This window comes from Zophobas morio, unplaced genomic scaffold, assembly GCF_036711695.1.
Source record: "Zophobas morio isolate AGI-343-1 ecotype UQ-CSIRO unplaced genomic scaffold, CSIRO_AGI_Zmor_V1 ptg000008l, whole genome shotgun sequence".
Taxonomy (NCBI): Eukaryota; Metazoa; Arthropoda; class Insecta; order Coleoptera; family Tenebrionidae; genus Zophobas; species Zophobas morio.
Genome location: NW_026972113.1, coordinates 327,301 through 351,642, shown reverse-complemented (window position 1 = coordinate 351,642; position 24,342 = coordinate 327,301). Strand labels below are relative to the sequence as shown.

At 33.6% G+C, this 24,342-nt stretch overlaps 1 protein-coding gene across 4 annotated transcripts in view; it reads right to left on the bottom strand.

The window, feature by feature from the left end:
* LOC135124947 (uncharacterized) overlaps positions 1-24,342 on the bottom strand; it is a 132,832-nt gene that overhangs the window by 60,480 nt on the left and 48,010 nt on the right. For 3 of the 4 annotated variants that reach the window (XM_064050173.1, XM_064050176.1, XM_064050174.1), the window contains one exon: positions 3,675-3,728. The exons of the other annotated variant lie outside the window; for it this stretch is intronic. In XM_064050173.1, the coding sequence (XP_063906243.1) occupies positions 3,675-3,728 (54 nt within the window). The remainder of the gene's footprint in view (positions 1-3,674; positions 3,729-24,342) is intronic. 4 annotated transcript variants of the gene reach the window in all.

Here is a 24,342-nt window from a genome sequence, read left to right as displayed (position 1 = left end):
TCACCCCCTACAAGTTCAGAATTGTTAACCTCAAGTATCACACAATATTTTAGGCATTTTGGATAGAATTTATTCGGCAAAATTTTTAGATAACGTCATAAATTTTTTGGGAGGGGATAAACACATACATCTAGGATAAAAGATCAAACCGGATTCATAAACCACACGTACAGTAGTATGTGAATTTGAAAGCCATTCATCGGATGGACCGTATTACGATACTTTCCTCGTCTCTAACGCACAATAGAGGTGGTTTGATTACACAACTGGTTCAACATTTTACAAGATTAAAAATTACACATTAAGTAAGATTAAAGGTTAACTACAATTATTTTCAACTATACAAGTGTTCCGTTCATCCTATATATTTTTAGACGTTCTGATTGGTTTCGTCATGAGCTTTATAACCAAATTTTTTTCTGGAAATTATAAGTTTACTAACGTACGCAGCTTAAGGGCTGATTTTATTTTCAAAAGAAAACGGTAATTGTTAGTAAGCAATCATCTGTTAGAATTAACCCGGGATGGAAAAAAGACCGTAAATCTTTATAATATTATAATTTAGATAAAACTGCGCGGGCTACCACATTATTATCAATTATCATACTCGAGTGATTACATAACTCGGCTAGCGCCTCTTTATGAATAAACTTCACACTCGTGGGTAATTACGTTTTTATCCCATTCGTAACGTAAATAATTATTATAGAACATGTAAAGTTCCGCTTCGTTAATGATTATTTTATTCATTACACTTTCCAAAGGGTATTATTAACATTTTCTTCACACGTACACGTTGATATGTGCTTTTTAAGTGAACCGCCCTGTATAACTGCAAGCGAATAACAAACAATTCCACAAAGAAATCTTAAAAAACATCCCTCAACCCCCAACCAAATCTCTTACATCGTGGCCCTCCTCAGCGGCCTCTCCCCCTGCCCGCGGCCCACCGCCCCATCCCAGCTCCTCGCCGGCGGGCACACGTTCGAAGACAAACAGTCCACCGAAGAGAAGTGCCAGCTGTGCCTGGCACCCTTCAACGACGCCGAAGAGTACATGTCCGGCGGCGGCGGCGGCAGCACGGCGCACTTTGATCACGACCACACACTCACGCACGCCCCTTACGCGCTCGCCCCGCGCTCCCCTATGCAGCAGCGCGTGCAACCGGCGGCGGCGAAACAAACACACGGTCCACTGAAGAAGCGAAAGCACACAACAGCACGCGGTCGTCGTCGAGCTTGCATCGGAATCACCGCTCCCGCCGCGGTGGTAGGGGAGACGTGGCCTCTAGCGCCCCCTGGACTTAGGGTCAATCTCGTGCGCGACGCGACGAACGCGCCGTTCGGCCGAACTCGGAAACACCTGTTTGATGATGCGATGGCACGGCAGAGGTGGATAAATGAATACGCGAAAGTGAATCGAGATGGGAGAGTTACGTAAAGATGGATGCTGCCTTGAACTCGGCCGGAATTCCGAGCTGACCTTTGCGAGAGGTGGCGGTTTTGGACGGGTTTTTGTTGTGTCGGACAAGGTCGGAGAGTTTTTAGGCGGCTTTGGATGACGCATAGCATCTCGTGGACGGTAGATAAGGTAATCGCGGGTTATTAACGTAAAGACTTTCAGACAAGGGTCGTACATTAATTGTCTTTTTTTTTAGATAGTTTCAGGTTGTTCTGAGTCCACTTTTCGCCTGATGGAAAGTTTTAAAACTACAGTACAACAATTTTTTTTACAAAACTGTTATTTTGTTTTATATACAAGTACATATATTCTGAATGATTAAAACACTTCAAAACTAATATCTACCTAGAATTAAAACTGATAGTTCGACTTCTGGTCTCAGTGGAAGCGAAGGCAAATTTTGTCTGCTTTTTTGAACTTGTTTAGAAAAAATACAAATTTTACAGTACGTAAACCAAATTTTCGGAAAATTTTGAATTATACCTGTATATATATATTATTAACGCCGTAAAAAAGCACTTTTGAGAATACGCTTAAGTAATATATCTTTTCGTCCAACAATAATCTATTTAAAAGTTGTGAGTATTTTTGAAAAGCTCTAAGACGGATTTTTATTTTCACAGAAAAGTAATATTTTCAAAATAAAAATAAAAAACGTAAACACCAATTACGTCGTATTCCTAAACCATCTTTCTTTGTAACTACAATTTCACTTCTAGGATTATTTTTGCTTCCTGATGTTTTCTCGACGTTTCGTATTTTCCAGAATATAAAAAAATGGGTGTCCCGTTTTGTCTGTTTTTCGTTTGACGACTGCTGGTGATTTTGTCATACAGACAATCTCCAAAACTACTGAACTTATTATAGTCAAATTTTGAAAAGATCTAAGTTATTACCAAATACTTTATTTTTAACTTTATGTATGTAAAAAAAAAACATGACTACGAAACCGATTGTTTTGAAATTTTGCACACTTATTAAAGTTGTTTAATTTTATTGAATAAATCTTGCTTGAAATCTGTCGTATGATATGTTCTTTATTTGTGGTGTAATAATACATTTAATAATTTAAGAAATATTTGTTTTTATTTTGCCAATATACCAACACATACTGGTTTCGACGGTAATGTTTTCGAAATAAGTAACTGTACACTGCAAAAAAATGCATTCAAAAATAATATATACAATATACATAAAACTATGTACACAGAACTATGTGCTTTTAAGTGCAAATGATGATACATGTCGCTGTAAAAAATACTAATATGAACGAGTTTTCGCATTTAATAATTGTCATGAAATTTTAAAATCCCTGCAACTAAAACATCGAAATTTCAAATAACGTGTTTAAAAACGCTTCAATTAATCACAATCGGTAATTACTGCAGTGAGTGGGTATTTATTGTGAAAAACCTTTAATTTTTACGACAAAATATATTTTATTTCATGAACAATAACAACTGCAATAACCATTTTGACTCATGTACAATTTCACGTCTCGTAGTCTCCGTCTGTCGGTCTGTTAGCGATCGACATATTATTTCCGAAATGAGTATTATGAACTTTAGAATTAAAGTTTTCAATTGGTTTATCCATCCTCTCCAAAAAATCGATGACGTCAGCTCGAAATTGATTTAAGTAAAGTGTTCGCGCAACCTAATACGGTCGCCGCGTGCCAAAAACTCCATCCTGCCACATCCACGACCTTTGCGTTATTTCTGTGACCCGTTAATATTGTATGACGATTTAGTGGGGTGAATGTTGACCCGAATCCAAGATAACTATATCTTCCTGTTAATTTATTTATCTAATGTTGACGACAAAAATCGATGGTCTGAACCAGGGGCGCAACCACAGCTCGGTAAAAAGGACACGCAAACGCAACAGCATGCAGGGGCGTAGATTTGATCTTACCTGTCTACCACACAACAAATCTCACTAATAATGTACGTAGTGCTCATTTCTCTTCTTACAAAAACCAAAAAACAACGTCAAAAATACATCAAAAAAATTACAAAAAACGTTAAACCATCATTACCGATGAGACATGACCATGAACGATGTGACGGTACAGGGGTGGAACAATCTACAAAGGTTAAAAAAGGGTTGGGGTTCAACCCATTCATTGTGCTGTTGTTTGATGCGATGATGAGTGTGGTTTAACATGAAACAATAAGATGTTCAAAACATTCAAATTTTGGAAAGCACTTTACCCCAAGTGTGGAGACAACTCTTCTTCGCTAACTTCACCGACCACCGGTAGGGCACTAGAGAATAAAATAAGAGTAGTCTAGTGAATTATGGCAAGTAAAAGTAACAAAAAAGTTAAAGACATGTACATCACGTATATAACTTCAGAGTAAATTAGCAGCTTAAGTTGAATACTTCAGAAAGCTCAAAGTAAGCGAAGAGTAGAACGAGAAACGAAAAGAAGTGAAATACAGAAAAAGTGAAGTAAGTTTCGCCCGTTACAACGCTATCTTCACTAGATTTTTCATCTTTGTTTAAGAGTGAACCGTCGTCAACTATTTTTCTTTTTGAAAGAAGAATCATATAATAAGAGAATAATCGATTTTGTTTGTATGTGTCCTAACATCAGTGTAACTATGTAGCTAGATGGCGTCTTGTGTTGTGTAAATAATCGAGGCATACTTTCCTGTTTAACTTCCAATTAATTACACTGAACTTTATTTATTTGATATAAAATTCTCAGCTTATCGGACGCTATGATGCAGGAAATTAATTGGAAAATCCTCACGTAAACCCCTGTCTAAATCACTCAAACTGCTCCATCATCCCACAGACATTTTTTTTAATGCAGACCTGCGTAATTAATATCCTTAATTGACAACTTTTTGCTTCATGACTTCAGAGAATTTTTGCTCTGTCCACGTAAAAACGCCACCTCTGAACCCCATAAACATTCCCAGATTAATGCACACCAAACAATAAATTCTGCATTGCTCATTATGCAGCTTTCCTCGAACCCGTTCATCTTCGTTCCAAAATGAACTTTCAAACCGTACACCAGCATTACCGAGCATAAACCCGCCGTGAACTTTACGACGTCCGCTTTAAATATTTTTTTCTCGATCACGTGAAGACACAAAAAGCTCATTTTTCGTAGAAGAAGCCCATCCACTACCTACGTTCAAACAAAATACGACCTTCGCAGCAAAGATTTGTTTTCGGAGCCATATAAAACAGCTGTTCTGTCTGATTGAAACGGAAGCGTAACAAGGAGGGTGTAAAGCGAGACAGGTAAATGTATGGATAAGGGAATGTTGTCGTAGGGGATGGTGTACGGGGACTGAAAACGTGATTGTGCTGCATAGTAATGCCGGGATGTATTGATTTTCGGTTGTGCATTATTGATGGCGTGTTATCGTTTCATTTGTTTTTTATTCCAGTCTCTGCAAAGGGAAAGGACGGTAGTTTTTGCGAAAATGCAAGGGTCGTGTTTAAAAATGGAAATTACTGACGCCAAGGTCGATTAAAATAAAATTTACTGTGTACGTATGGGGTGGTGGATTTTCTCTTGTGATTGTGGAAAATATATTGCGGTGCTTTGTGCCGATTAGATAATTTACCGATTTCGGGGTCATTAAAAACAACTAAAATTAACGCATTTTAAAGTTATGTGGCTTCTTTACCCGATTATTATTTACATAGACACTTATTTCTTGTTTTGAATATTCTAAGACATGTTTAATATTTATAAAGTTTGAATAACAGGGTGACTCAGAAAAAATAATGAATGCGTGAATTTATTTTATTGATTTAATCAGGAACTGCAAAACAGAATACTTTGAAATCTTAGAGATGCTTTAAAGTCATTGTAAGCGTGGTTGATCAAAATAAATCTGTTCATTCCCCCAAAAAATTGATGACGTTATTTCAAAATTTTGCCGAATAAATTGATTTATCATTGCAATCATATTTTTTAGATTTGCTTCAATAAGTGGCTCCAAAAAGTTAATCAATGAGCCAATTTATTTTATTAATTAAATCAGGAACGGTTCACTCCGTTCTCCCAGAAAATGTTAGGAATACAATACTGTTATTTTTCAATTTTCATTTTACGGGGCGGGGTTAAATTTATCTTTTTTTTTTTAGTTTCATGAGCAAGCAGTAGTACCGCCCACCCACCCCTTCTTCGTTCCAATGACTACTCTTAATATTGTTCAGTCCTTACTTAGCAAGTTTTAGCCTCGCCCATCCACCCTTGTTTTTTTTTCTTAGAAGATATGTCAATTACCAAAATCAGTCTTATCTTAACAAGTACTAGATCTATTTTCTTAGAGGATATGTCGTTTGCCACAATCAGTCTTATTTAAGCAAGTACTAGACTGCACTAATCCAAGTTTATATACGTGTCCTTGCAAAAATGTTGATCAGGTCATCGTAAAATTGCGTAAAGTAAAAACTCAACTCGAAAATGCTGGATATGTTTCATTGCACTTTCGGTACGAGGGAAGTTCTGTCAAACAACTTTCGACCAATTTTTATACATTCTACTACCTTATAAGCTTAATGTCACGTACGTTTCACGTGGGCACAGCATAATGGATTTATACATCAAAAGACTTGAAAAATTCTACTGAAAATTATGAATATGATTCGGACTGATTGACAGTTAAGCCAACATTATCATTAGAAATAAATAAATGGCACTGGCTTTCGTTTCATGCTTGAAATTTAATTATGCCATGCGTATGTGATAACATTTCACTGTATATACTGTTCAACATGCCATTAAACCTTTCTTTTAACATAACTTGTGTCATGGTGGCTTGCCTACACTCTCTCATTGACTTAACTTGTGTCAAGTTACGACCGACTTTTCAGCCGATTTTCTCAAAAAAGTCGTGGGTGAGTAGATCAGAAAAATCACCAGGTCTCTTCGTGGGTTCTGTAGTAGAGTAGAAATACAATGAGAAGAACATGTTAAGTAATTACATCTAAGAAATATATTTTCATGGAAAATAAGTTTTAGTTTTGAAAATAATTACTGCTGACGATACGACCACTACAGTTTGTTGTGTTCTTCTCAAAGTACTTCCACCCTACGATTTATTTCAGGAAAAATTTAAAACTGCCCTAGTTCTCCGACTTTTAATTTCTTTTGAAATTTAATATTTATTAGCAATTTTAAAATGGACAGAAATATCAACTACACACTAAATTTCAACAACACGATTAAATTTTAGCAGGAATCGGCGCAATTTGGTATTAGCTTTCAGACTTTTATCGGCGCAGTTAGGACATACCTATTTCTGGCCCTCGCACTTAGTGCCATTGGTGCATAAAATATGTAATGGGGAGTTAGTTAACGAGATTAGAATTAATTTATTAAATTGAAGTACTATAATTTGTATTATTTACTGACTGCCCTGATTTATTTTATGGTAAAAAGGGTGCATAAATACCTTCTATTGCATTAAATTAAATTACTTTTGCTGACAGAAGCCACCATTAATCTTCTAATTTTATTAATGTGTCATTCTAGCTGGACAGTAGCTGTTAATTTGTTCGAAATTATTGTAGATAGATAAATCCATCAAAATCAGGAGCGAAAAAACACTGGAAACAAGTCATCTTTTATTACGCAAATTGGATGCAATAATCCATTGTAGTTTCGTGCATCCGGAAAAAATACGGCACACTTGCAGAACTTTTATTGCTTACTTTATGCGAAAGAATCCAGATATTTTTATTTCTTTAAAAAAAAAAATGGGATTACATAGACGGGGAAAAAAGAGCAGGCAATAATAAAATTGGGATCATAGGTAGCTAAAACTATAAGACTATAAGTGCAATAACGGGCAAATTACAAATTCTTAATAAAAAATACCCTTCGAGCTCCTTTATAGATTTATATTATGTTGACAGGATGATAACTATACCACTATACTAATAAAAAACACAATCAAAGACAGACATGGATTTTTGAGGATTTGTCTCTGATAGAATTTTCGTCTTGTCAGATCGCCAATTTGAAAGTTGAATAGAAAACGTAACGATCAAAAAAAAACTTTCAAAAAACCATGGCTGTCTTTGACCGTGTTTTTATTGCTCTTTGCTTTTATTATAGAGATGAAGAATGACTCATTTATTCTGACTCTGTGGTGTGAACAAAGTTTCGGCTAGGTATCGCAGCGGTGCTAGATTTTTTATTTAAATTTATGCTACTTTGATCATTGGATTTTCTCTGCAGTTGTATTACTGTTGCCAAAACTAGTTCAACCAATATCAAAACAAAGAGGAAACAAGAAATTTGTTTAACAAATCGATTCACTCCGTCTAATTTAATTAGCCTTCTCGTGAACGCATCTAAGAAAACATCGACCATGAACAATTTGTTCTCGGCTCCTATACGTGCGTCTAGTAATTGCATCAAAGCTGGAATGTTAATCTATACTACCGCAACTTCAGTTAACTCATTTAGCGTTAACAAACACATTAAGCCATTATTTACCATTTAATCGACACACGTGGATCGTCTTTGTGCGTATACCTTGCCTTGCCTCGCCAAAGGGATCAAAAATAAAACAGTAGCAAAAACAGACCTTGTTCTGATACAATTATAAATTCTATTTCCTTCCACATTACGCTCACGTTTGTACTGTTGAGATTAAAATGAAATTTTTATTTGCCATACGAGTGTTTTCAGTATATTTATTTTAAGCTCCTTTTGAGTGTCTGCTAGACTGATTGGATAACAGAGATTTTGAAGCTACAAAGCTGAATTTTCAGGCGACGTAACCGATCGGCGATTCAGTTTTTCCTTTACTTATTAAAAGCTCGGTCGAGTGTACGTAATTATCTTAACCGGCAAAGGGGAATACTAATTAAAACCCGTACACAGGAAATTTTTACTCTATTTTTGTTCATTTCGGCTATTGATTGTTGTCGTGTTTTTCGTTTGGTTCGTGATTTTCTCCCGCAAAAAATAAACAACGTCCTTCAACGGCAGCAATCCCGACAAAAAATAACCGGTAATTTCGGGTTTTTCACTACAGATGTGTTTCTATGTTTCGAAAGGTTTAAAAATAGAGAAAGCGTCTTTCATTATCGAGTTTTATAAACAAATTTAAAAATTTAATGTTGCCGTCGATCGACAGGAACCTCTCCTCTTTGTTGAGCAAATAAACAACTGACAAAATGATTTTTCTCGGAAAGAAGTTGTGCACACTGCATCGAATAGTAGAATGCATTCACGATTTCGTTATTTTTATGCCAGATTTTGTCAAAGGCATCGAGTTCGAACGGGATTATTATTTTCTGGACCGAAACGGAGATGAATCAAAACATTTCGGTCGGTTTTAGAGAAAATAAAAGCATTGTAAACTGCTTTAAGGGAACGATATTACTATTATTACAACACAACTGTGGCGGACAATAATAACTTATCCTCGAAGAAGGAGCAAGAAACAGAGAAAGAGATAAATCAGTGTCAGTGTCTATGAAAAGCGCATCTATAAAACATGGAATAAATCTTATCTATGAAATTCTATTAATAAATTTGAAAACTTCTGACCAAGCCGTCAATATTGTGACGTCGTTGATTTGAAATCTTTGAAAATCGTTATTACCAAGAAACCCAGAAAGCACCCAAGGAATCTATTGTTTTTTCAAAATGAATTTTGTCTAAGCCATCAATTTTTTTCTTCGAATCTAATAGAGGGTTAACTAACAAAGCGGGTGTGCTGTATATTTCAGGTAAGATTTTCGTAATAAAATTTTGTGCTGATGTCATGAACTTTTTACAGGGACAAATATATGAATTTTCATATGTACAGTGTAACACTACTAACAGTGTAGTATTATGTATCCAAAATTTCGGGAAAATTAGGTAAATCGGTTTTCATTTTATTAACAAAATAAAATGCTTCATTCCCTATTTTTTAGACATCTTGTATAAACAGTTGTCAAAAATATTGATACATTTTTAAATTAAAGGTAAAGGAGGATGCCACACTAGAAATTACTGAAGCATTGAAAAGACACCAAAGGCCCCCAGATTCATTGACTTTTAACAAAACTATACCAAGAGCCCCCGAGAATTTTTAGACTTTTTAAAAAAGACCGCAGAGCTCCCCTCCGATTTTTTGACATTTAAAAAAACACTATGGGCCTCTGACATTTTTTGGCATTAAGAAAAGACACTAGGGACCCCTGGGACTGTTTTAGAATTCTCAAAAAAATACACTAGGGACACCGACATTTTTTGGCATTTAAAAAAGAGACACTAGAGGGGTCCGATATTTTTTTGGATTAAAAAAAACATTCTAGGCACCCCCAGATATTTTTGGCAATTAAAAAAACACAGTAGGGGTCCCCGAGATTCTATAGTATTAAAAAATTCACACTTGAGGACCCCGAAACTCTTTGGCATTAAAAAACTACACTGCGCACCTCCAAATTCGTTGTCATTCTTGAAAAAGACACTAGAGCTTCTACAGAATCTTCGACATTTAAAAAATATTCTAGGGGTCCCTCAGATTTTTGGCATTCTTAAAAAAGCACACTTGCGGCTTCCCAGATTCTTTCACATTAAAAAAAAAACACTAGAGCCTCCCGAGATTAATTGGTATTAAAAAAAAAAAAAAACAGTATGAGCGCCCAAGATTCTTTAGCAATAAAAAAAGAGCCACCACTTTTTGACATTAGGAAACACACTAGGGGCCCCCAAATTCTTTGGGATTTTAAAAAAATCACACTAGGGGTGCCTGAGATTCTTTGGCATTCTTAAAAAAAAAAACAGACTAGGGCCCCCTGAGTGTCTCTGGCATTTAAAAAAGATATAAGGCCGTCCGATCTTTTCTAACATTAAAAAAGATATAAGGCCGTCCGATGTGTTCTAACATTAAAAAAATATACACTTAGTGACCCTAAAATAATTGGTATTCAAAAAATCATACTGCAGACCCGCAGATTTTTGGAATTATAAAAAAAACAGATTAGGGTTCCCCGAGATTCTTTGGCATTTAAAAAAAAACACACTAAGAGCTTACGAGATGCTTTGGAATTCTTAAAAAAGGACACTAGGGGTCCTCCAGATTCTTTGGCATTCTTAACAGATTCTTTAACATTTGAAAGAGGTATTGGGGCCCCCGAGAATCTTAGGTTTTAAAAAACACACTAGACATCCCGAGATTCTTTGGCAATAAAAAAAACACACTTGGGGACTCCGAAACCTTTTGGCATTAAGAAAAACATATTAGGAGCTTTCGAGATTCTTTAGGATTGAAAAAAAAACAAAATTTTTGTTCCTTCGACTTTTTTCTGTAAAACGAAAAATAAAAAAACCTTTCTTAAACTCAATTGAGGAACGATGTCATCAATTTTATGGAAGAGACAGAGAAATTCTAATTCAAGATTTACAAAATTCGTTATAATTTCAAAGCGCGTGCAAAACTCCAAGTAACTGATTCTGCATTTTTTACGTTATTATGTAGTAGTAGGTAACATTTCTTTTAGTACACTTTTTTTTCCAAAAACCCACATGTACATAGAAGGTGAAAAAAAAAATTATTTCGCAAATTTTAAATATTTAGCAAAATGTTAAGATGACGTCATCAAAGTTGTAGTGGGGATGGCTGTCACACAAATTTGTTTAAAATATCTTTTTTTTTAACATATCTGATCAATTTTCGTATTTTTTAAGGACAACTGTAAATTCAACAATTCGTTGCTGGACATTCAGGTTTTTAAATGTATTTTTAAAATAAATAAAAAAAATTGCGATGATTGCATGGTTTCGACAGCGTTGACAAAAAAAATTCAAATTTATTATTATGATTCAGACACGGTTAGACTTATTGCAGTGTTTTTGTGAAACTGTTGTGCAATTTATTCCATGTTTTAAACCACACTGCACAAAATATAGGAAAAACTGTTGTAACTGGACGTTGGAATAAAAACGAAACATTAAAAAGCAAAAACACAGTAGCGGCAACAAAACACGGTGAAAGTAAAAAGAATAAAATTATTTACATTATTTTCTAAATGTATTGTATGACAGGTAGTGTTTATTGGTATTGTAAGAAGAAATAGAAAACACGAGATTTGTGTCCACTGAAACTTTCAAGTCAACGAGATGTTAATTATCACATTTAAACCTGACGCTCATTTTCACTATATTCCTACAAATATGTAAAATTTTCACGTTCTATGTAAAATGCAAACGCAACCAGATTTGAATGTAATCGTGTATGGATAAAGGATAAAAACATCCCGGAATTTATTTATTATTTAACGATTTCATTAATTTTAATTCCATTTATGAGATTACATATTTTTCGCAATTTTCCCGTCGTAAGAAACTTCTTTTACGTTGACTATTTACACCGTATCCGAACCTTTAAACGAACAAACTTAGCTAACAATTTGTTTGAAGCCATTAAAATTTTCTGCAAACTATCGAAATTCTGTAAACTTCAACTCGTGCGAGTAAAATACTAAGCTACTTCAGCAACTTGCTGGTAATTAAACGTGTCTGCCTCAACCCACGTACATCCAAACGCTTCACGTCATCTAAAAGCAAGTATTAACGTTATATCCCCAAAAAATTTGAGCTTTCGGAAGCTTACGTACAAAACTTGTCATTGTTATCTTACCACTCTCCTCTCTTTCGAACACGGCTTGTTGAAAATGTCAAAGAGTACTCACCTGAAACAAAACAAAAAATATAAATATCTCCGGTATGTAACTCAATCCTGAGTTCGCATAAAACCGAGCCATCGGTAACAAGACACATTTTTTTTTTGCTTGCTTTACACTTTGAAAATTTAATTCCGTCTTTAGCTTCTCCTCCAATACCCTTTGCTCACTCCCTGTTAATAATAACAGTACATCAAGCCTGAACATCGCCTTTTGGTGTAATTTACCTAAATTTGACCTAAATTATTCACGGAGATCAGAATACCATAGAGGCAACAAAGGTGATTTCATTATAAAATACTCCACGAGATTATACACCGGGAAGCACGGTCTACGTCTTGGGGAATATTCAAAGTGACTTTCTCGCAATTCTAGGTATCACATCACGTACAGAGGGAGTTAAGGGAATCAGACGGATTTTCTATGGTGCTTATTACATGCACTGATGTAATTAAACTAATTTTACTTAGGCGAAATGTTCCTGTTTCTTATGCATCTAGTCCTAGCTTTGACTAACCAAACGGAAACTCATGCGATGCGTTCACAGAGGGGATAGCTAGAGCAACATGGGAAATAATTCAAGTTCATTGGGCGCAATAATTAACTTAAGCTAATGCAAAAGTTACACGGGTAGAAAAATTCAATAAAAGTTTAAAAACGATGTTTGGGGATATTTTTAATAATGTAGCAGGAAAAAGGAAGTTTTCGAAAGCTTTCGAATTCGTATTGTGTACAGAGACGCCTTCACTTTGGGAATTCTTCATTTCGTTTTATTCCTTGTGTGCAACTGGCGCAGAAGTAATAAACAAAATTTACATGCTAATATTTCCTATAATTTTGGTCAAGAACAAGATTGAACCTACGCACATCCCCACCAAAAATGTCATGACGCAGCTCCACTAAATTATTACATCGAAAAGTATTGTTTTTTGATTTTTACTAACAAAATTTTATTTGGCATCTTTTAATGAGCACAAAGGATACCCTTAAGGAACAGCCTACGTGTTACACAACACATAACGTCTTACTTGAAATAAATTATTACACACAACTTTGTTGGTTAACCACGCGATAAGCTCCACTACACACTATTACAGATACAATACCTCAACAAAAAATTGTTCCAGATAGAGTGAATTTTTTCGCTTCCGTGCTGAAGCTTTGTTGTGTATACAATGACGAAGAGCTACTTGAATACATTTTTATAAAAATGAGAGGTGAGTTATTATAATCCGAGTTGGATTTCGTTAGCTATAGATTTTCTTGCTGGATATGAAAGCAAAGATGTATTGCTCGGACGTGAGCGCGGCAGTAATTATTTTTAGTTTATGTTATTGCATATTTATGCTTCCTGAAAATCCAGCTATTGCTTCTAAGGATTTTTATCCTTGCACGTATCACATAAATATTCAGGTTTTGTAACAGTCCGTGTAATACTAATGCAAAATCTGATTTAAATTTTCATAACATAGAAAATTATTCATGAAAAACGGAAAAAGGTCAGATGGTAACTTGGATCTGAAAACAGCTGTTTTGTTTACAAGAAAAAAATTTAATTATTACCAACCACAGGACTTTTTCTGTATCTCTGGAAGAATAATGCCGAAAGGTTATTTGTTTTTGTAGTTTACTGATACTAATAAAAAAAAATCAACTTCAAATTTATAATATAAAAACTACTGGCAAAGTATACTTCTAAAAATAACAATGAAACAATGATAGTGTGTTTAGTATCAATAACAGATTAAGATTGAGAAAGATTAAGTCGATCTGATAAAATATAGCAACCACTCAGTTCAAACCCACATCTAGTTAATTGGTTATTTAAATTTTGTGTAGTTTAGTTGATTTACAGTGTTGTTATCATTGAAACCACTACCGGTTCCTTATTACTTTTTTAATTTATTTATCCGAATTTAATCTACCGTAGTGGTAATTTATGTCCTATTAACATCTCCTTTCTGTATTGTTAACAATAAGCTGTCGTCCTCTTTAAAAAGTTGATGACGTCATAAAAATTAATTAAATACGTTGCTTTTTAATTAAGCAGGAGTATTTAATATTCCTCGCGTTGACGTCATCAACTTGTTGGAGGAATGAGGAGAAATTAACTACATCGTTTCGGAATCATGTAAAGATTTTATCTTTTATTAACCTAAAATTAATTTCAAACGTGTTAAATCATGAGGCACTAAATATTATCCAAACCCTTTTTCATCTGTTTTGAATAATATAACAATAATATAACAAGAATAAGTTTTCAAATATGCTAAACAAATTAGATCAGTGTTTTAAACGAATAAAAGTTGAAACGTTAATGGAAAACATTTTGAATAATGTAATAAATTTAATATAATATATTAGGTGATATTTCAACGGTGTGCTTAAAACTGTTACCAGATTTTTTTTACTAGTAGCTATTTCATTTTATCGACTTGTCTGCGGTTGCATTTATGTTTTATTCATTATTTAATATATATTTACACTAATTAAAATATTCCATTGATGCGAATCTACAAAAATTCACTTCAAATGCTGCTTTGATTGATTCATATTTAAATAAGAGGATTTGTTTGTCAGTTTCTGCGAATATTGTTATCATGGATAAATTAATACAAAGAGATGCATAGAGAACGAAACCAAAGCAAAATTTATTAAAAATCTCTAAAACTAAATACGCAATGTATTGTAAAATTTTGTACCTATAACTTTGGAGGGATAAATTAAGGGCAAATTAGTATCTACAAGAGATTCATCTTAAATTAGTGTTACTAAACTAAACCAAAACTGTTATAATAGAGACAAATCAGGGGTTAATTTATTGGATTCAGATTAAAAATTAACGTCTTTATTTAAATTGATTGTTTACCCTAGTTCTCCAGATTTTCGTCAAAAATATAAAAAAAATCGCAATTTAATTTTTTTCAAGTGTTGGAAAGTCTCAATATGACAAAAAAAAAAGAAGAACTTGAAAAGAAGAAAAGGTCCAAGTCCATTAAAGCAGATGTAAAAGTCATAGTGGCGCTGAAAATCAGAGGAACAAAAAAAAAAACAATAAAAACCAAATTTGTTGAAAAGAACCAAGGAATTTTCATTCCATTAACGCAAGAATCCAGATTTCGGGAATCAACCAAAGAAATAGAACTTTTAAGTGTTGGAAAATCTGAACATGACAAAAAGAAGAGGTAGAAGGGAAGAAATGATGTCATCGGTTTCATGGAGGGGTGAAATACACAGTCTGGTGATTCTCAAGTTGTATTTTCGTACTTCCATTCCAATGCTCCTTTTCTAGTCTCTGAGACGGCACAAAAGTACAAAAGAAGTCGTTCTTTTAAATTAGCACTTTGTATTTCGACTCAATTAGTCTCAACACACGCTACAAAGTAAAGCAAAACGTAATTATTGTCCTCCATTAGATGTTTTGTTTTAACTTTTTTTCGATGTTCCGCATCCTGCCACCGACAAAACGAACAATTCATCGTAAATTCCCCGTTGATCTCTGCTTGCACGCATAGCTAGTTCACCGTGTCACTTGATTACAATTTGTGGCAAGAACGACGGTGTTATTTTAATGGCTCAATTGGGAAATTTAATGTCTCTACGGAGTCGCTTTTGTGGCCCTAATATAAAAATATTACTACAACTAGAATAAATACCCCCATTTAACGTTTTAATAAAAGCGCGCTTATTATGCCGTTGATGAATTAATTAAATTGGCAGCTTGAAGCTCGTCGAGCGTTCTTGCTCCCCATTATTCTTCATCAGATAAAAAGAATTATTTGTGGAGATAATTAATTTGTAATCGTCGTTTCTTTTGTCTTTTCGGTCACGCTAGAGGTTTCACTACCTGTCTCCGTAGGCGTAATTGCAAGACGGCGAAAATCGATAAAACTGAATGTTTCGAATCGTTCGAAAACAGCGGACGCACAAAAAATGCCGTTCTAATTAAAAACTGAGCCAGTGATCTGAATAAAGCACTTGGGTAACTTATAATGTAAATTTGAAATACGCTCGCTTTGCGGTTATAGGCAACACATCAATCACTCGTGTGTTTTGTGTAGCAAAATCGATAGACTCTCAAACTAACAGCCCTACAATACTTTCAACGGCATACAAGTGATTTTGGTGCCGTGACGTGAGTGACTAATCCCACTCCTGATGTCGAAAGGATTTGCTCTGACTAAATTAGGATGCAAATTATCTTTTTCCAACTTCTGTTTGCGGTACCTACAGAGAGATGTTTACAGAGATCCATTAACAGATGTGGAGTTGAGCAAAGAGCACTGTGGGATGTAGGTATTTAACGTGATCATTCGAAACACGATAAGGAAAGTTGAAGGAAATTTAATTAAAGTGAACATTTTTACGACTTGAGAGGTCGAAAATCACTCGAAATTATGGCGGTATTGCGCTCAAATTGATTTTGTTCAGAATATCGTAATTTGCAACGTTTGGAGTATTCTCTAGTTTGTAGACCTGGGTGAAGTATGCTTGTTATGCCCAATCGGCTTTTCTACAAAATAACCGCAATATCTACCTTATGAGGTGGAATTATTGTTTTTATATTGCCATTTAGCTTTCTGGGAAACCACTTACGAACAGACATTATTACTGAATTATGTGCAACATTCTTGTGATTCTTGTAAGCATTTAAGTTAATTCCAAAAAATCAAATTATAAATTAATTAAGTAAAAGGATAAGTCTGAAATTTTTCAAAAACCTTTTTAGTATCAGGTCGTATTTAAGACAAAAATGGTCGAATTTTTCCACACTGCTTTGGAATATACCCATTTCAAATACCAGCCGCAGTGAAAACCCTCCATGACATTTTGGGGATTGTTCTCATGTGTCAAACGACAATACAGTGTAGTGTGTAGCAAGCATAGGTCTACAAGATAAGCGGGTTGGGGATTTACGAAGGATTTCGTAATGTTGAGTGTCCTATATTTCGGACATCTCAGGTAATATTTTGGTAATCAGCACAAATTAATTGAAGAAACGCCAAGTTTAAGGATAAGTTAAAATACAATATCAGTTAATACCAGAGCGATCACGCCAAATGTCAAACTGCATATTTTATTGTCCTGTTCTCCAGGTACTAGAATACGAAAATGTAAATTTTTCGTTCGGGATGTTTTTATATTTTTTTTGTTTTTTACTACTTTCGAATATCTTTTTGAAAAGTACTATTTTGATTTTCTAAAGCCGTAATATGTATGTATACATGTCAGGTTAGATTATAACAAAATTTTCGATTAAGCAAGATTTATAAATTTATTAATAAAATGCCTTGTTGAAAAAATTTAGACATTTTTGGATGAAAAATATTTATGCCGGGCCTGTTTCTATGAATAGAATTTTTTGGCCGTTGTTGAAAATTCGTTTTAAATTTGATTATAGAAATAAGTTTGCCATTTGTAAGGCGACTATGAGAAAATCGGTTATTTATAAAGGATTATTGAAAAAATAATGTATATGCTCGATGATACGTTGTTGAGAAGGCTCTGAGTAACTCGAAAAAATGCACCCAACTTTTGAAAATATTAGACGTTAAAGTTGAAGAATTAACTTCGTAATTCAGATTTAATTCAATGCATTGTTTAATAAAGAGTTAAATAAATAGTTATTTATAATTTAATGATAATTTGCTAGAATACGACCCACGGCGTCATTTTTGACAACTTTTACCGAAATTTTAGGTTTATAATTAAATTCATGTTAAAACAAATCAGAATTACCAAGTTAATTCTTCAAATTTGAAGTTCAATGTTTTCAAAATTATAGTAAAAAAAAAAAAATATTAAGAAAAAAGCCGAAAAGAAATACGACATAAAAAAGTCAAAAAAAGGCGGCAAAAAAATGTGATAAAAAAGGGGCGAAACAAAAGCAAAAAAAAAGGAGGACCAAAAATTGAAAAAAATGTGACTTAAAAAATAATTTTTTGGCGTTTTTTTTATAAATTACCTTTTTTGTAACGAAGTTTTGTTATGAAGTTAAAATAGCGAAAAAAAGACGAAAAAATAACTAAAAAAAAGGGGGGGAAGCGCCAAAGAAGGCCACAGAACTACGACGAATAAAAAGGAAAAAAAACACAAAGAAACGCCCAAAAAGACGATTACAAAAATCAAAAAAGGCGAAAAAGCGACCAAAAAAGGAAATTAAAAAAGCCTAAAAGGGAGATCAATGAAAAGAGACGCGGAAAAAAGATGACAAGAGAAATGCAGAAAAGGCGACAAGAAGGACGAAAAGCTCATCAAAATGGCTACAAAAGGAGCGTCAAAAAAGAGGATAAAAGAGATGAAAAAAAGTGACAAAAAAAGAAGACGAGAAAGAACGACAAAACTGCGACAAAAATGCTACAAAAAAAGAAGACAAAAAAGCCACTAAAAAATTACTAACACAGTGCCAAAACCTCGCCCGTCCATGAAACAATACGTGAAAAGGCGTCGAAAAGACGTGAGAATAAAAAAATACTACACAAGAGACACGAAAAAACAATAAAAAAAAAAATGGCGAAAAAGTGACCAAAAAGGGAACAAAAAAGGTAGGAAAAAAGACGAAAAGTAAATTACCCATTAAGGAGCAGAAAAAGAGACAAACAGCGATCAAACACACAAAAAAGCCTTCAAAAGGGCGATTAACCAACCAAAAAAAAAAAAAAACCTAGCTCAAAAAAGGAGTAAAAAGGGGCCGAAAAAAGCGACAAAAAACTAGGACAAAAACGCGACAAAAAATACGATAAAAAACGACAAAATAAAGAAGGGTAAAGAAGGGTCAAACAAATAATATAAAGAAATGCAGCAGAAAATCCCCAAAACTTCAAAAAAAAAAACAGGACAATAAAAAGGAGACAAAAAATAGTAAAATAGCACTAAACATACGAAAAACACGACAAAACAAGAAACTAGCGAAAAATAATCAAACCAATTAGAATAGTACTTTATGTTTTGAAAGATAAATAAAAAAAGACAGATAATTTAGAAAAAAAAATTAATAAAAAAGCGATAGATAAGTCTGAAAAAAATAAAAGGGAAACAAAAAAAAACAGCGAAAAAAGACGACAAAAAATACGAAAAAGAAGGGCAAACAGGAACAAAAAATACATGGTAAAAAAAACTCGATACTAAGTTTGTTGATGTCTATCATGTTTTTTTTTGAAAATAGGTCAAAATTATAAAATTCAGGGTAACCATTTGTGAAACATGAGACACTTCATATACAACTATAAACCTCGTTCAATTTTTAATATTTAAGTTAAGGCAAGGTGACTAAAAAGTGCAAAATTTTGAACCTCCATCTTTAAAAATGGCGAAACGGCGAATTTTTAATTTGATGACATTTTTCTATAAAAATGTAAATATTTAATTTTCCTCGTTTTTTCATAAAAAAAAATAATCTCTTGATTTTATGTGCTATATGTATGTTCCACAATAAATTTTTATATTTTTGAGATTTGTGCAATAAAACCACATTCGAATCACTCTGCGTTGGCGGGAAGTTACATTCATCTACAAGAAACTATAATTCAGCATACCTTCGTATTTCACTATTTCAAAAAGAATATTCTTTGCGCAATCGCACGCCATATGGTTCGACATTGCTTAATTCAAGGTTCATGCCAGACAAGACAAGTTTAACAAGTCATCATTATTATCATTTATAAATGACAACAACAGCACCCACATTCACGCAAATCCACTTTCACTGCGTAAATAATGTGTACAATCTAAATACCGTTATAACGGTTATCACAAATACAACAACCGAAAGTAAGTTAATTAAAATTAGCTACCACCGCAGTGTGCTTCTCTAAAATTTAGAGATACTGTCGGTTTCCACCCGTCCGAAAATGATGGAAAGCCAAACATTCTGAAATTTTATCGACAGAACGTGCAACTGAAAATAATTTTTTACTATCAATTGTGCCTTCTGCACACGATTAACACCATTTTGACGATTTTAATCAGAAAACGGGCCGCCATTCTCCATTTTTGCAACGAAAAATAGAAGACACTAGGAACCCATCGCAGCTGCGTTTTATTCGAGAATTTCCATTGCAGACTCTAATATGGCAGCAATTCGAGCAGAAAGCGCGATCTATGGAAACACAAAAATATCTATTTTAGCCGCCTGCGGGCAAACTTAGTCAACCACAGCGATGTTAAACAATATAATAAAAGGATTTATGTGCTTATCAGAAAAATAAATATTAAATACAATGCCCGAAGGCGACGAGATTTCTGTTTACATTTCCATCATTTAATCGAAATCAGGCAGCTTTTACAATTTACAAACACGACACCATAGTGTGTTTTTGCATAAATATCAATTTTAACTCGTCAAAACCTCCTTCTAACAAAAAGCTTTCGCGTGTTGTACAAAAGCAACCGGTTAGAAAAAAGTGAAGATGGGATCTGATAAACGAATATAAATTTCCACGGGAGATGTATAGTGCTATTATAATTATCACACATATAATTTAATCTAGAAATGGCATGATTAGAAACGTTTCATCTTTTTTTTCAAGCAGCTACTTTGTCATAAAAAATAAGTTATGAAATGACTGTTATCAAAGAGACACTTTCCACACCTAAATATTTTCTCTGTCACGTAACGTAATAAATTGATACAATTATCATTATCCGCAGCACGACCGCAGCCATACTATATGCAAAATAAACTTGAAAAGCTACGTCCTTTGACGTTTCGTTGAAAATTAATTATGGAAATATGCCGTTGATTTATTCCTTAACACTGCAATAGCTCCTGGCCACAATAACAGGTTAGCGGAACAGTCTGGTCCGCATAGTTCTAATTAAAATTTTCATTACTTTATCGTAGACCTTAATCCAAACAAAATCATTTTTAATTAAACGGGAGCGTAATTAAAGGATAAGTCGCCATTTACATCAATTATTTTTTGACAGATCCTTTAGTCGGGGTGAATGAGCGCTCGGATGTTATTATAAATAATTGCCGTATTTATAAGTTTAGCAATAAGAGTTTAATCTCCTGAAATCGATTTTACAGAAGGTTGCTCTTTTCACCAGGAGGGAAAACAAGTGGGAGTTCTGTTTCGAAAACGTCAAAACGGAGACAGTTAAAATGCACATTGTACAAGATTTTGATGATTTGGCAATTGCTACTGATAAAAGGAACACAAAATCTGAAATGCAATTTTTCTGTAATCAAATTTAGTTTCTCCATGAATAATTTTGTATATATCCAACTTCTGGCGCAAAATTTAAATCCATGCGCATGCGAGGTAGAAGATTTAGTCTTTAGTCTGATTGGTCGATAGATGGCATTATAAGGTCGTATTTTTTTTTCAAATGCACTACTAGTGTTGTAATTAAGTTTATATATTTTTTTTATTTTCTAAGATCGTTTGCACGTTTCCTTATTTAGAACAAAAAAAGCATACGTATATCTGTTTAAGTTCTGGATTATTTCTAGTTAATTTATGGAGGTCTGTCAGTCGACTAGATTGCTGCATTTCAAAACTGACATTTATTGCTCTTATAAATTTTAGTCGGAAGCTGCACTGAAATGTGTAAGGAGCGACGACACGAAATGGGAGAATGAAACAGAATTTGAAGAACCACAAATTATTACTATAAAATTCCTCTTGTAAAAGCTGTAAGCAAATTATTTTCAGTTATAATATAACAAGTGATATGATTATTATCGATAATATTTCGAGTGAAACCGAGCTGAAGATTCAACGAGTGCGAAGCACGAGTTGAATGTGCTGCTTCGGTTTCACGAGCCATATCTTCGATTATTAATCATATCACGAGTTATATTCAACATGAGAATATAATGAATGAACACATTTTTTGATAACAGAATTGATTTCGTCGTTTTGAGCTTGCCCCCAACGTTGGCAAGCCATAATAGACAAAAAAATTATGAAATTCTAAAATTTGTCAAATTTGACAGTTTTTAAATTTAGGTAGCAACAGACCACAATAAGGCAATAAAATTATTATCGCTGTGATAAGACATGTAACTAAGGGCATGAACAAATTCAATTGGAAGAAATGGGGTCATATGATACATGAATTATATTCTCATTAAAACATTTTTTTAATCATACTTAGGGAAAAATAATATCATTTCTGTTCATTTTAGTGGTAAGAAACTGACCAATGTGGTCCGATAAAATAATTTTGAACAACTGAGCACGGTTGTTGATGTTCATAAATACAAGGTGTTCAAAAAATTGCGCACCAACTCTATGACACGTTGTTCAGGACCTTTTATGGAACAGAGAAAAATAATTTTTCTTTTCGAAATTTCATTATTCAAAATAATTTTGGAGGGATCTTATCTTTATCCATTGTTTTCTTCACTATACCGGCTGTCTGGAAAATGGCGGATTAACTCTCCACTACTTTTACTTAATATTTCTTTCGCCCATGACCATGTTTGATTACCATTTCAATGTACAATATGGTTGTGTCGTTTTTGTAATAATTTTATAAAATTCCATTTGACAACAATGTTTGCCCGATATAAAGCGAAGGTACACAACAAAAATCGAGTAAGCAGTTAAAAATGTTTGACGTATCGAAAATTGCCGAAGTTTTCAAAACCCTACGTTTAAAATGTTCGCAGTTAATTTTAGGTCCCTTGCTATTTTATTTTCGGATAAATTTAAAGAAATCTGGTGTTCTGTATTTTATTTTTTATCAATTTGAAAGTCTTGAGTGTCGCAGTATTTTTTTTAATTTGGGGGACACTTGGATACTCATGGTCTATTATTTTGCAAGCCCATGGAGAGATTTTTGCGAATTATTTAAAATACTTTGGGGCAGTTTGGTGTTCTGTTTTTGGAAAATTCTCTTTCTGTTTTCGGGTTAATTTTGGGACCCCCTTTTTTTTTTTTTGAAAAATTTAAAACAATCTTGAGTTTGTAGGCATTCCCGTTTGGAAAGAATTTGAAAGTGCTTTGGAGCCTCTGGTGTCTTTTCTTATAATAATTTAATCTCATTTCTCCAAATCAGTTTTATCTTATCAGGTACTATCACCGCCCATCCACCCTCTCTTTTCTTAGAGGATATCTCATTTGCCAAAATCACTCTTTTCTTAGCAGGAACTAGCCCCGCCCACCCGCCCTCTATCTTCTTAGAGGGATCTCATTTGCCAAAATCAGTTTTATCTTGGCAAGTACCTACTGATGACTAACTTTTACAAAAAATGATCAATATTTGGAAACATTACGAGCTTACTCATATGCACACGGCAGGAATTTTGAACATCTTCTCTAGTGTTTAGTTGGTAATGCTTTAATGGATTTTTCTTTTGTTGTTTTTTTTGTTTGTAATTTACAAAAGTCTTATTAAAGTTTTTTTTTTGGTTTATTTATTAATGAAAAATAACAGCTTGTTTTATTAATAATAATGCACAACGATTAATGCCTACTGCTTGTTATGGTTATTGTCCTAAAAAAAAATAAAAGGTGGATTTCAGTCCCCATCGTTATTAAGAAATCAGAAAAGTAAGCCGGAGGTATTCACACATTAGGTGCGTGCAGTGTTACCAATTTTACTTTTATAAAATTAAAGATTTTTATAATCCCGATATACATAACGTACTGCACAGTTAATCCGCCATTTTCAATACACCCAGTATATAGCTATAACTAGAAACTTAAAAATTGTTTAGGATGAATCTGACAACATCTAAATCGATATTTTGTATTTGTAAGTGAACGTCAAATTGACGTAAGGAAGTTTTTAATGATTTTGTAAGTGAACTTAAATACCGTTAAGTTGGTGCGCCATTTCTTGAACACCCTGTATATTTAATATACAGGTACTAGTTTTGTCAGTGATGCGGCTGCAACTATCTATTTGCTTGATACGCAAAATATTTAACATTTTTTATACATTTTTATGACAATTTATTAAAAACATTAAATTAATTTAATAAATCTAATAATCTAATAAAGTTAGTTTTTAGCCTTTAAACAAAAGCGTGCAATGTTATTTTATTTGTTAAATATTAGAGGCGGAAATACTTTCATGACTGGTCAACGAGCAAATTGTTATACGTTAAGCATAGCAAATAATCAATAATGTAGGCTACATCGATGTACAGCAAACAATTAAAATAATGGTAACGACGAAATGTTTGAACACAATTAACAACAAATCGCAGTATTTGTACCGTTAATTTACGATACAATACATTTAACTTTGTAAATATGA